The sequence below is a fragment of the Amblyraja radiata genome, chromosome 3, assembly GCF_010909765.2.
Source record: "Amblyraja radiata isolate CabotCenter1 chromosome 3, sAmbRad1.1.pri, whole genome shotgun sequence".
In the NCBI taxonomy this organism is placed as follows: Eukaryota; Metazoa; Chordata; class Chondrichthyes; order Rajiformes; family Rajidae; genus Amblyraja; species Amblyraja radiata.
Window position 1 is genome coordinate 61,682,823 of NC_045958.1, and position 14,238 is coordinate 61,697,060.

Here is a 14,238-nt window from a genome sequence, read left to right on the forward strand (position 1 = left end):
ATGTTGGAGTAAATTAGTGGCTTTGGCACAGTGACAATGGACCACTTGGAATCCTCAGCGTCAAAGGTGGATGGTGCTGCGAGGTTTGTAGTATAAGAGATCAGTTCCACATCTGCTTGCTTCCATTCACATTCTGGAACCTGGTCTATAGTTCTCTTCAAACTGATTTTCCATTGTTTTATAATCATGACATGCAGACAGTTCATCCAAGTATATTAAACTAGGGAGTTTTGTCTAACAGCAGTCAGGTTTTGGGACCTTTACAAATGTAGTGTTGATGTCAAATGTATTATAATGGAGCAGGTCAATGAATTAACTCCCCTTCCCATTCCAAAACTGACCTTTTTGTCCCAGGCCTGCTCCACTGTCAGTGTGACGCCAAACGCAAATTGGAGGAACAGCACCTTTGATTTCTCTTGGGCAGCTTACAACCCAGGATTTGAACGTTGATTTCTTTAATTTCAAGCAACGCTTTAATTCATTCCCCGCCCTATCCACTCACGCATAGCCCCCAACTGCACAGGCACGGCTAGAGGGGGGGGGGGGGGTAGAGAGGGAGAGGGTGAGGGGGATAGAGAGGGAGAAAGAGAGGGACAGAGGCAGAGAAGTAGGTAGTCAGGGGAGGGAGGGGATAGAGAGGGAGGGGGTAGAGATGGAGGGGGTGGAGAGGGGGAGGGAAGGTAGAGGAGGGGGTATGCGAGGGAGTGTAGACATTTGAACAACTCTCCCTACTCCCTCCTCTCTCTCTGCTCAACTCCCCAGGATTTTTTCCTCTCCCCCACTCACCTCTTCGAGCGGAGCCGATGGAGCTGGTCTTAGCGGGTCCGAGCCGAGCAAGTCCCAGCAGAGCTGAGCGTGCGGGGCCAAACTGGTTCCAGTGGATTGGAGTGTTGTACTGCCCCTGGTAGGGGGGTAGAGAGGGAGTGGGTAGAGAGGGAGATGCGCAGAGAGGGAGGCGGGAAGAGAGGGAGAGGGATCCCAGCTGGGCCGAGCGGGTCAGAGTGCTCAGGTCCCCCTCCCGCGCGGAGTGTACTGTCCTGACTTGCGAGTCGATTGTGACGTTAATCGGAATTTTTTCCTTCAAAATGAGAGCTTGGAAAATTTTAATATTTTGAAGCTGTTTTTAAAAGGCTAGTAACTTGTGAAATATAGGTTGAAATGCGACGGGAAAATATTTATCCCGTCCGTGGAAGAAATGTGAGTAGCATGTGTGAAAATGGGAAGGCTGTGGCCTAGCGTTTGGAAGAAGATAGGAATTAAGGAGAATGACAATGCTGACACAACCCTGGCCCACACACACACAAGAACAAAGGGAAGCGTTTTAGTATAATATAGATATATAGATAAGAGTCTGTCACAAAATACATCATGAGGGGCTTATGTAGATTCCTTAAAAAGGACAAATTGATTCTGCTATATATTAATGGTATAGATATAATTGGGTGTTACAAATGTGGTTCTAACATAGAAACGTGGAAAATAGCAGGATGAGGCCATTCGGCCCTTCGAGCCAGCACCGCCTTTCATTGTGATCATGGCTGATCGTCCCCAATCAATAACCCGTGCCTGCCTTCTCCCCCTATCCCTTGATTACACTAGCCCCTAGAGCTCTATCTAACTCTTTCTTAAATCCATCCAGTGATTTTGCCTCCACTGCCCTCTGTGGCAGGGAATTCCACAAATTCACAACTCTCTGGGTGATAAAGGTTTTTTTCTCACCTCAGTCTTAAATGTAGGACAACAGAAGGAAACAAAACGGGCTATACGGGCTGAAAAGATGAAGTACGAAGTGAAGCTGGCCAGGAATTTCCAAAGTCTACAGAGTGATTTAGGCCATTTGGAAGAATGGGCTGAAAGATGGCAGATGGAGTTTAATGCTGATAAATGTGAAGTGCTACACCTTGGCAGGACAAATCAAAACAGGACATACATGGTAAATGGTAGGGAATTGAAGAATACAGATGAACAGAGGGATCTGGGAATAACCGTGCATAGTTCCTTGAAGGTGGAATCTCAGATAGATAGGGTGGTAAAGAAAGCTTTTGGTATGCTAGCCTTTATAAATCAGAACATTGAGTATAGAAACTGGGATGTAATGTTAAAATTGTACAAGGCATTGGTGAGACCAAATCTGGAGTATGGTTTACAATTTTGGTCGCCCAATTATAGGAAGGATGTCAACAAAATAGAGAGAGTACAGAGGAGATTTACTAGAATGTTGCCTGGGTTTCAACAACTAAGTTACAGAGAAAGGTTGAATAAGTTAGGTCTTTATTCTCTGGAGCGCAGAAGGTTAAGGGGGGACGATAGAGGTCTTTAAAATGATGAGAGGGGTAGACAGAGTTGATGTGGACAAGCTTTTCCCTTTGAGAATAGGGAAGATTCAAACAAGAGGACATGACTTCAGAATTAAGGGACAGAAGTTTAGGGGTAACATGAGGGGGAACTTCTTTACTCAGAGTGGTAGCGGTGTGGAATGAGCTTCCAGTGGAAGTGGTGGAGGCAGGTTTGTTGGTATCATGGATGAGAAGGGAATGGAGGGTTATGGTATGAGTGCAGGCAGGTGGGACTAAGGGAAAAAAGATGTTCGGCACGGACTTGTAGGGCCGAGATGGCCTGTTTCCGTGCTGTAATTGTTATATGGAATATAAAGAAGGACAGTAAAAGCTTATTTAGATATGTTAAGGGAAAAAGAATAGCAAAGTCAAATGTGGGTCCCTTGAAGGCAGACACGGGTGAAATTATTACGGGGAACAAGGAAATGGCAGAAGAGTTGAATAAGTACTTCGGATCTGTCTTCACTAAGGAAGACACAAACAATCTCCCAGAAGTACTGGAGGACAGAGGATCTAAGAGGGTAGAGAAACTGAAATAAATTTTCATTACGCAAGAAATAGTATTGGGTAGGCTAATGGAACTGAAGGATGATAAATCCCCTGGTCCTGTTGGTCTGCATCCCAGGGTCCTCGGGGAGGTGGCTCGAGAAATGGTGGACGCATTGGTGATCATTCTCCAATGTTCAATAGATTCAGGATCAGTTCCTGTGGATTGGAGGATAGCTAATCTTATCCCACTTTTCAAGAAAGGAGCGAGAGAGAAAACAGGGAATTACAGACCAGCTAGCCTGACTTCGGTGGTGGGAAAGATGCTGGAGTTAATTATTAAAGAGGTAATAATGGGGCATTTGGATAGCAGTAAAAGGATTAGTCCAAGTCGGCAAGGATTTATGAAAGGAAAATCATGCTTGACTAATCTTCTGGAATTTTTCGAGATGTGGCAAGTAAAATGGATGAAGGGGATGTAGTGTATCTAGACTTTCAGAAAGCCTTTGATAAAGTCCCGCACAGAAGACTGGTGACTAAAATTAGAGCACATGGTATAGGAGGTAGGGTGTTGACGTGGATAGAAAATTGGTTAGCAGACATGAAGCAAAGAGTTGGAGTGAACGGGTCCTTTCAGAATGGCAGGCAGTGGCGCAAGGCTCGGTGTTGGGGCCGCAACTGTTTACCATATATATTAATGATTTGGAAGAGGGAATTAGGAGCAACACTAGCAAGTTTGCGGATGGCACAAAGCTGGGTGGCAGTGTGAGCTGTGAAGAGGATGTTAGGAAGTTGCAGGGTGACCTGGACAGGTTGAGTGAGGGGGCAGATGCGTGGCAGATGCGGTATAACATAGATAAATGTGAGGTTATCCACTTTGGCGGCAAAAACAAGGGGGCAGATTATCTCAATGAGGTTAGGTAAGGAGGAGATACAGAGAGACCTAGGTGTCCTTGTACACCAGTCACTGAAAGTTGGCATGCAGGTGCAGCAGGCAGTGAAGAAAGCTAATGGAATGTTGGCCTTCATAACAAGAGGATGTGAGTGCAGGAGTAAAGAGGTTCTTCTGCAGTTGTATAGGGCTCTGGTAAGACCACATCTGGAGTATTGTGTACAGGTTTGGTCTCCTAATTTGAGGAAGGACATCCTTGTGATTGAGGCAGGCAGGCAGTGTAGGCTCACAAAATTGATGCCTGGGTTGGCAGGACTGTCATATGAGGAAAGATTGAAAAGACTAGGCTTGTATTCACTGGAGTTTAGAAGGGTGAGGGGGGGATCTTCTAGAAACATATAACATTTTATAAGGACTGGACAAGCTAGATGCAGGAAAAATGTTCCCAATGTTGGGCGAGTCCAGAACCAGGGGCCAGAGTCTTCGAATAAAGGGGAGGCCATTTAAGACTGAGATGAAAAAAAACCTTATCACCCAGAGAGTTGTGAATTTGTGGAATTCCCTGCCACAGAGGGCAGTGGAGGCCAAATCACTGGATGGATTTAAGATAATTTCACCCGTGTCTGCCTTCAAGGGACCCACATTTGCCTTTGCTACTCTTTTTCCCTTAACATATCTAAATAAGCTTTTACTGTCCTTCTTTATATTCCTGGCCAGCTTCCCTTCGTACTTCATCTTTTCAGCCCGTATAGCCCGTTTTGTTTCCTTCTGTTGTCCTACATTTAAGACTGAGGTGAGAAAAAAACCTTTATCACCCAGAGAGTTGTGAATTTGTGGAATTCCCTGCCACAGAGGGCAGTGGAGGCCAAATCACTGGATGGATTTAAGAGAAAGTTAGATAGAGCTTTAGGGATATGGGGAGAAGGCAGGCACAGGTTATCGATTGGGGACGATCATCCATGATCACAATGAATGTCTCAAAGGGCCGAATGGCCTCCTCCTGCACTTATTTTTATTGTTTCTATGTTTCTAAATGGCCTCCCCTTTATTTTAAGACCGTGGCCCCTGGCTCTGGACTTGCCCAACATTGTGAACATTTTTCCTGCATCTAGCTTGTCCAGTCCTTTTATGCATTTTATATGCACATACAACAAAAGGAAAATTAAATGGAGATTTCTACTTCAGGGGCAGCATAGTGGTGCAGCGGTAGAGTTGCTGCCTTACAGTGCCAGAGATCCAGTTTCGATCCTGACTATGGGTGCTGTCTGTACAGTTAGTATGCTCTCCCAGTTGGTTTTCTCTGAGATCTTCGGTTTCCTCCCACACTCCAAAGATGTACTGGTTTGTAAGTTAATTGGCTTGGTATAAATGTAAATTGTCCTTAGTCTATGTAGGATAGTGTTGATGTGTAGGGATTGTTGGTCTGCGCGGACACGGTGGGCCAAACAGTCCGTGCTGTATCTATGAACTAACTTAAACTAAACAGTTAGCATACAGGCTGTTGCTGTCTTACAGTAAATAACCAGTCAAAACAAAAACATTTTCCAGTGAAGATTTTATTTATTTTTTTAGATTTTATATTTTAAATATTTCGCATAATTTTACCACAAATGAATTATTTTGTTGGGGGGAAAAGTAGTCAGCTGTTAACAAAAAGGTACAAGTATTAAAAATAATACATTTACAGTAGATAGATTTCTGGAAGACACCAACTTGGACCACAATGGAAACATTTCAATGTGCAACAAGGGACATTAACGACAGAAAGGGATTTTAACACACTGGTCAGTGTAATAGCATGGTAGCTACATTTGTATTGTCTTTTATCGCGGGTACCCCAAAGTGCTTCATAATCAAGAACTGTAATCACAGTTGAAAAAAAATCCATAATCAGCAAAGAGCACAATCTTTTCTAGTGATGTTTATTGTGAAATAAATATCAGCTAAGATCCTGGATAGAATCCCCAGCTTCTTTATTGAATAATGCCATGACATCTTTTCAATCCCACTCAGGAAGGAAAACAAAGTTTAACAACTGAAAGAAGCAACCTCAGAATATGCAGCACTCAACCTCAGACAGCGAGGAACTAATTTGATTTGTGAATTACATAATAAGTAATTGGCAGCTCATTTATCACTCATCTCTCAAAAATACAAAAGAGTAAAAGGACAACGGCTCGTAAAGTTGGTTCAAAATCAAAAATATCTGGAGCTAACTTTTAACTAAAAGGCAACCATAACCAGGAGCTTGATGATCCATCTAATGGGCCGAATTCTGTCGAGGTTCGAGAGCTTGATTCAATATTGGTGCAAACTCACCAGAAACCAGTCAAATCAGTTCCTTCAGCAAATCACAAAATGTTGGAGTAACTCAGCGGGTCGTGCAGTATCTGTGAAGAGAATGGCTAGGTGATGCTTTGGGTGGGACCTTTCTTTAGTGGTGTGATGGGTCCCAACCAGAAATATTGCCTATCCATTCCCTCCACAGATGCTGCCTGACCCATTGAACTACTTCAACACCTTATGTTTTGCTCAAGATTCAAGCATTGGCAGTTCCTTATGTCTCTAAAGGTTTCCTGATTGTTTGCACCAATGTCCCAGACAAAAGAATCTCCACCCAACCCAGCGGAAATAAACTGTACTTGTTGTACATAGCACTCCGGATATTCAACTACATTTTTGACACCACAAAGTGCATAATAGACAATTTGCCTAATATTGGTTTAATATTTTATTCGATACACAAGAATCCTTTTCCTTTTAAACCAAAATGAAACTAACATTTCCTTCTAGTACAAGGCAAACCAAAGGTTATTGATTTTCTAAACAATTAGAGATGGAACCCAAAATTATAAATAGGAATCTCAATAAACCAAAGTGGAAATACTGACACGTCTTTATTTTTTGAATCTTTGGTACATTCAATAGTGTTTTGAAGTCTTACATGTGTGAGTGAAGTGTACTAATTTTTAAAAAAAAACACAAACAAACCAAATCTCTTTTTATAGATAGTATTTACAATGGAAATTACAATATAATACAACTATCAATCTTATAAGATGAAATTAAGTTTCCATGAAACCTATCACAATGAATCTCTCCTCATTCTAATTATGATGTTTGCAGCATGCAGAGTATGCATGGAGACCTGTGCCTTGTAAAAAATATCGGCTAATTATTGAGAATATGGGTTATTGTACCTTATTGCAGATCAGAAGGACAATTTTACTAAATCACAGCAGAGAATTGTTTTTTAATTCTTAGGTCCAAAAAAGGTTTTCAGTGATTAATAATACAATATATACAGCAGTTTTACATCAATGGGGGCAAATCTTCCAAGTATTACAATCCATTCAACAAACATCATGATTTGGGCAGCACTATTTACAGGTGCACATGTACACCATGAAATAGGGCTTTGCCATTACCAGCTACCAAATTATCAAAATGAGCATATGTAGTGTAATATACAGTCTGAGAAAACAGATAAGATGGAAATACAAAATTAACTTACAGCTGTTTACTTCCTCTTCAAACAGCAAACAGAAAAAGGAATAAACCAGCTTTTCGGAAGGGGTTGGGACTGCTAAATTGAGGAGACACCTCACACTGCTGGTTAAAAAAAATTCTTAATAAACACACAATTTAAACATATGGCAATATTCCATATACAAAGAGTGCCATAAAAGCAGCACTGAAGAGACCAGAGACTGGGACAGTCACAAACCAGGCCAGGAAGATATTACGAAATAAGTGCCAGTCCACAGCTTTGCGTGATCGGATCCAGCCCACGGCCACCACAGATCCAACCTAGGCAAACAAAAGCAGTCAAACTTCAATAGGAGTGAAGAAGAGTGTGGAAGGGATACATGTGAAAAATGAAGTAAGTGTAGACCGATATTCACTGGATGAAATCATGTCAAAATAGAATTTAGCCAAAACCCAGACACCATTCCCTCGTTACAGTTAGGCAAATACTTCACCCAGATTGCACCTAGAAACTCAAGCACAGAACTAGTGATAGATCAAACCCATGCGTTTTAAAATGAAAAGAAAATCCCCAGTATATAGCTTTTAAAGGCAGTTCTCTGATCTTGCAACCCCAGAGGCAGCTTCACTGAACAAGTCTAAAACACCTCACTGGCTCAGCATCCCTTTCAGTGAGACTCAACTCCTGGGTGTGCAGGACCAGTCTTTAAAATTCTACGTTAATCGGTCTACTCTTATAAACAAAAGTGAAACCAACTTGGTTAATAATCTAAGAGATTTATTTGGTAATGCATTAGACAGAAAAACAAAGTTGACAGTTGGAGAGTGAGCAAGTTAGAAGGACTTCAAGCAGAATTAATTTTGAAGCATTTATTTCAAACAGAGCAGGACAACACTTAACCTCTGAAGGGTTCCTCCCTCTCATTGAGAAATAATTTAAAAGGACATATCTGTACAGACCAAGTGCAAGATAAACATCCATCAGATTCTGCAGGGAATACAATGAAGGCTTCCAAGGCCAGACAAGATGCAGTCATGAATTCAATAATTCCCTCCCTATCTAATCCACCCACAAGATATGGGCCTTGCTGAGTTAGCTTCACCCACCAGGCAAAGGGTCTAACTACTCTGGCCCCCTTCTCCACCAAGGTTCAAGTTTTCATGACCCAGATCCATGTCACTTTCCTTCCAAGCTGCAAAGCTCAATGAACAAATCAGCAGTGGTTGGGGAGGGCATAAATGATCTCCTATACTCAAAGCTAGACCTTCAAACATCTTTCATGCAAGGACTGTTCGGTTACATGTTTTCTACCGAAAGTCTGTCATTATGCAGAAGAACTATTTGCTGGTGGGGAAAAGAGAAATGGAGTTTATCTTCACATTAAAACAAAACCTAAAATCTAGACTGTTGGAGAAAAAGTGTTTCATCTCCACAATCCTTTCTGCAGAATTATCTTTCTGTGAACTGCCCACAAACTGAGCATATTAACAACTTGCTCAAAATACACAACTGCCAAGTTTCTGATAGGTAGAATCAGCGTTCCTGGCATCAGCATAGTGTAAGGAAGTTACCCTCATCAACATGTGAAACATCTATGAAAACTCTGTATCCCATCAGCTGCTATCTTTTACAGATAGCTGATGTCACAATGTTGTACCAAGCCCTGCCAGTTAAGATACAGCAGTAAAATTAGATCAAGAACATAATCATTCGACAAGCTTATATTGCAGGGGATTTATTTAAATACTATCTGTGTGCCTTGACCTATCACCTCATCCTCTAATTCTGCTTCTACTGGTTCATATTCAGCATCTCAAGATCAATAATATAAATCTGCACACATAAAACAAGCAACGTTTAAAATATCTTTCTTCAATTAACTTCTAGCTTAAAATGAAGGACCTTGCGAGCTAGACAGAAGGCAGCAGAATGCAGCAGTTAGCATGGTTTTAGTTCAATCAGTTGTTTTGCTAAAAATGGTAGTGACATGGTTGCTGCATTAACAAGACACACGAATACCTTGCAATGAGTGGAACTTATTGGAATGCCCACATTTGAGGCTACAAGTACAGTTAGCGCACTCATTACTTCAATGCAAAATCCACTGTGAAGAAATAGAAAATAAGTTTGAAGTAAGAAAAGCACATGAAAGACATTCCATCACAAACATGCAATGTGGAACAAAGTGCAAGTGGCGAGAGGTTCCATTAGGCACCAACCCAGCTCCAAGGAATTGCTGCGAATCAGTCCATAATGGCATGAAAAGATCATTGGGCTAAAACAGCATTGCTACCATCAGATTATCTACAACTTAAGGCCATTCAGGGTTAAAACAAAAAGCATTTTGGGGCAATTCATCTGTAGCCAAAGATCTTCAAGTTCAAGTTTGCGATTACTGTCAGTTAACCAAGTAAGGTACAGTGAAATCTTTGTCCCCTTGTGCAATTTGTGTGCAGGATAACATTTTGCACAGACATAAGAGTTGGAAGTTTTTAGGGAAAAAATATTCAATTCTGATCAGAACGCTGTCTGCGTTATGATTTGTTTTATATTAGAGGAATAACAATCATGCAAATAGTTGCTTGGTCATGTTCAGCTTGTAGTTTGTTGCACCTTACTCTCCACAATCCGATTAATAATTCCTTCTACCGACTGGTTGAGAAGACCTTTGCTGCTGTAAAGAACTTTGGGGACATCCCAAAGTTATGAAAGGCACTATCTTAATGTTACACTGTTATTTAAAAGGCAGCAAATAATCAAGTAGGATTACTTTGTCCATTCTTAAAGAACTGCAAAATAGACATCTATTCCTTTAAGATTTTCCAGATCTTGTTTAGCATTAAGTATGTTCTTTGTAACCAGGCCTTGCACAAGACAGAATGTAGAAAGGTAGTTAGTTTGCCTCTCTATCTGCCCACTTCAAGATGAATCATGCCACCAGGAACTGATGAGAGCAAGCCTCAGAGTGTAGTGCAGAGTGAACTGCTCGGGATGCAGTCACAGAGCATACGCATACCTTGCAGTGTGTGGTACTGATAGGAAGTCCAACATTGGAAGCAACCACAACTGTGAACGCCGAAGCCAACTCAATAGTGAACCCGCTGCAGGAAGCACAAAACAATACTTCACAGTCATTTGTTGTACCAGCGAGTCTCCAGATCTTTACTATGAAGCCTCAGGCAGCAAGCAAGAGTCTTACCACAGGTTTAGGTGAACATCCAGGGCAACCATTTGAAATATCCAGCAGCCGTGTGTAGTTTTAAAAATGATTTAAACTGAAGTAATTACATAAATGTTCATGGCATAATGCGTTCACATTATTACCAGCAATTTTACTAGAAGTGTTCACTGCATGCATAAACTTGCTCAGACAATTGCAGTAAATTGCATTTAACTGTGGACAAGCAGCATGAACATAAACTTGGCACCAAACAAATAATATACACGAGTCTCAATGTGGCTAACAAGATCATCTTCTCCCCCAAACACCCCTACCCTCAGTCCACATAATTCAATCATTGGGCTAACTGATATTGGTGCAGTTGATGCACAATGTCTATGTAGTGCTTCCAATATCTTCCAGCATTCCATAGTATGATGTGTATCCTCAAGTAATGGAGATCAACCATGAATATATGCAAGAAAAGATTTAACTTTGGCAAGCCAAATGTAAAGAAATGACAAATATTCAGGTAGCATCTCATTCACTGTGGTGATACATGCGTGGGAAAATTAAAAAAACTCTGCCACTTCCAAGATGCTTGGCTGTAGCAGGAAGAATAAATCCTTTCCTGTTTCTTAAGTTAACAGATCAGTGGGTGCAGGGGATGAAAACGGAAACACAGGCAATTGCTGTGATTGAATTGATTATCAACAAGCCAACACAAACAATGGTTCTCCATGTTCATGAATACATAGTTGGTCTGTTTGAATAGCGTGCACAGCCACAATGGCTGGTTATCCAAATAATGGCAAGCTCAGATTAACAAGCAAGGCAGTATAAAATGGACACAGGATAGTTATGGGTAGACACAAAATGCTGGAGTAACTCAGCGGGTGAGGCACCATCTATGGAGAGAAGGAATGGGCGACATTTTGTGTTGAGACCCTTCTTCAGACTGATGTCAGGGGAGGGGGTGGGACAAAGATAGAATGTAGGCGGAGACAGTAAGACTAATGGGAGAACTGGGAAGGGGAAGGAGAGAGAAAGCAACAGTTATCTTAAGTTAGAGAAATCAATGTTCATTCCGCTGGGGTGTAAACTACCCAATATGATGTGCTGTTCCTTCAATTTGCTCTGACAATGGAGGAGGCCCAGGACAGAAAGGTCAGATTGGAAATGGGAGGGGGAGTTGAGGTGCTGGGCCACCAGGAGATCAGATAGATTTAGGCAGACTGAGCGGAGGTGTTCAGCAAAGCGATCGCCAAGCCTGCGCTTGGTCTCGCTGACGTACATAAGTTGACACCTGGAACATTGGATACAGTACATGAGGTTGGAGGAAGTGCAAGTGAACCTCTGCCTCACCTGGAAAGACTGTTTAGGTCTTTCACTTCAACTCCCCCTCCCATTCCAATCTGACCTTTCTGTCCTGGGTCTCCTCCATTGTCAGAGTGAGGCCCAGTGCAAATTGGAGGAACAGAACCTCATATTTCACTTGGGTAGTTTACACCCCAACGGTATGAACATTGACTTCTCGAACTTCAAATAGCCCTTGCTTTCTCTCTCCTTCCCCATCCCAGTTCTCCCACTAGTCTTACTGTCTCCACCTACATTCTACCTTTGTCCTGCCCCCTCCCCTGATATCAGAGGGGACCCGAAACGTCGCCCATTTCTTCTCTCCATAGATGCGGCCTCACCGGCTGAGTTACTCCAGCATTTTGCGTCTACCTTCGATTTTACCAACATCTGCAATTCTTTCTTACACACAGGATAGTTATATTCATTACTGAACATTAAGGAAAAACCTCCACACTGAATGAAGCACAGATGTAGGAACAAAAGGAAAAAATAAATCAATAATATAGCACAATGCCAAATATTTTAAGGAAACAGTACATTAATAACCACAATTTTAAGAAATTAAAACTGGATGCTTGGTAATTGTTATATTTATTATTCTCGAAATGTGGTCATATGTGGGGGTTTGCTACTGTTCCCCAGCTACCAATAATGTGGCGAAGGGCCAGCTTCAGGATCTGCTGTAAACCACGAGGTATTCCTTATGGTGGCTTGCTATTTTGGGAAGAATAGGTGGGATGGAGGTGATGGAGGCTATTAAATGCATAGTGAAAGGTAGAAAATGTTCAAGATGCGTGGCAGCTAACACCAGATGTTTCCAACCTGTGCCACACTTGTGAATCATGATCGCTACACACTGGGGGATGGGTTTCTCAGAGCGAGCAAGCCATAAATTTGGCCAAAAATTCTATTTTGACCTTGTATTGAAATTCTATTGAAGGGCCGAATGGCCTACTCCTGCACCTATTGTCTATTGACCACTGTCTTTGGAGCTCAAGTGGTGCAGTTGATGCACAGAGTGGGATGGAAGAATGGAAAGGCAGGACAACAAAAAAACCAATTGTGTTCAATTTTAAAAGGGCACAAATACATTGGAGGTCCTTGGAAAGGAAAAACACAGGGTCCCTTCACACAACAATCTTACTGCAGAATTAAATATGACATGTGCAAGTGATCTAGATGCCATACTCACCTAGATGGGGTGATGGGAGTGAGATCTTTGCCCAGGGTCTGAATGACTCGCCTACCCCAGACCCAGAGACCAGTACAGATGCCCACGCCACCATATAGCAGCAACCAGATCGGCGTGGAGGCATTCTGCACCACACCTCCTTCTTGGTAGATCAGCCAAAGAGCAACCAGAGGGCCAATTGCATTGCTTTAAAAAAAACAGAAAAAGCTCAACGGGAGCACAAAACAAAATAAATCTACTGGAAAAAAAGAGAAAAAAATCTGAATGTTAAAATAATTTCATTTTCAAAACAATATAGTTTACTTCATGCACAACTTAACAAACCCACCATCTCTTTGGCAGTGGCCTGCCACTCTAAAGGGAATTACCAAATTTACCCAGGAAAATAAAACTATGCTGACCAACAGTTAATAATTCAGCAGTACCATTTACCACAAGACTGCGGATACTAGAGATTTGTAAATAAAAATAAGCAGCTTTCTGAAGGAACATAAATTAGATCTGCAGATATGAAAGACCAACATACACCTCTTCAGGTTGGGATCAGGTGCAAAATCATTGAAGAGATGACTAAACAATAGATGGTAGAAGCAAAGATAGATGCCAGAAGATCAATAAATCAAAAATATAAAACATCAGCCTATAAATTGTATAAAAAGGAACATCTGATGTAGGTGTCTGATGTCTAGATTTTCCAAGGATGAGTGCAGAGATGGAAAATGGGAATAAAGGTGTTTTTTTTCTGGTTGTGCGCCAGTGACTAGCAGTGTTTCCGCAGGGGTCGGTGCTGGGGCCACTACTCCATGTTGTACATCAATGAGGATGAGGGAATTGAAGGCTTCATGGCCAAGTTTGCAGATTATATAGGTGGCGGGGCAGGTAGTGTAGAGAAAGCAAGGAGGACTTGGACAATTTGGGAGAGTGGGCTAAGAAGCAGCAGATGGAATACAGGGTTTCAAAGAGTGGAATTATGTATTTTGGTAGTAGGAATATAGGTGTTGACCATTTCCTAAATGGGGAGAGGCCGCAGATATTGGAGGTACAAAGGGACTTGGGGTGCTAGTGCAGGATTACCTAAAGGTTAATTTACAAGTTGAATCGATAGGAAGACAAATGCAATGTTCTCATTTATTTTGGGAGGACTGGAGTATAAAAACAGGGATGTAATGCTGAGACTTTATAAGGCACTCGTCAGACCCCATTTGGAGTATTGTCAGCAGTTACTCATATCTGAGGAAGGATGTGCTTGCATCGGAGAGGATCCAGAAGTTTACGGGAATTATTCAGTTTAACATATCATGAGCGTTTGTGAGCACTGGCCCT

General features: G+C 41.8%; 1 protein-coding gene across 4 annotated transcripts in view; it reads right to left on the reverse strand.

Annotated features, from left to right (window-relative positions):
- Positions 1-5,341: 5,341 nt before the first annotated feature.
- Positions 5,342-14,238, reverse strand: part of slc20a2 (solute carrier family 20 member 2) — an 83,897-nt gene continuing 75,000 nt past the window's right edge. For 3 of the 4 annotated variants that reach the window (XM_033017898.1, XM_033017900.1, XM_033017899.1), the window contains 3 exons: positions 12,916-13,101; positions 10,221-10,305; positions 5,342-7,524 (listed from right to left, as the gene is read on the reverse strand). In XM_033017898.1, the coding sequence (XP_032873789.1) occupies positions 7,360-7,524; positions 10,221-10,305; positions 12,916-13,101 (436 nt within the window). In that variant the 3' untranslated portion in view covers positions 5,342-7,359. Of the gene's footprint in view, positions 7,525-9,223; positions 9,309-10,220; positions 10,306-12,915; positions 13,102-14,238 lie in introns of all 4 variants that reach the window. The other variant, XM_033017901.1, reaches the window with a different exon arrangement.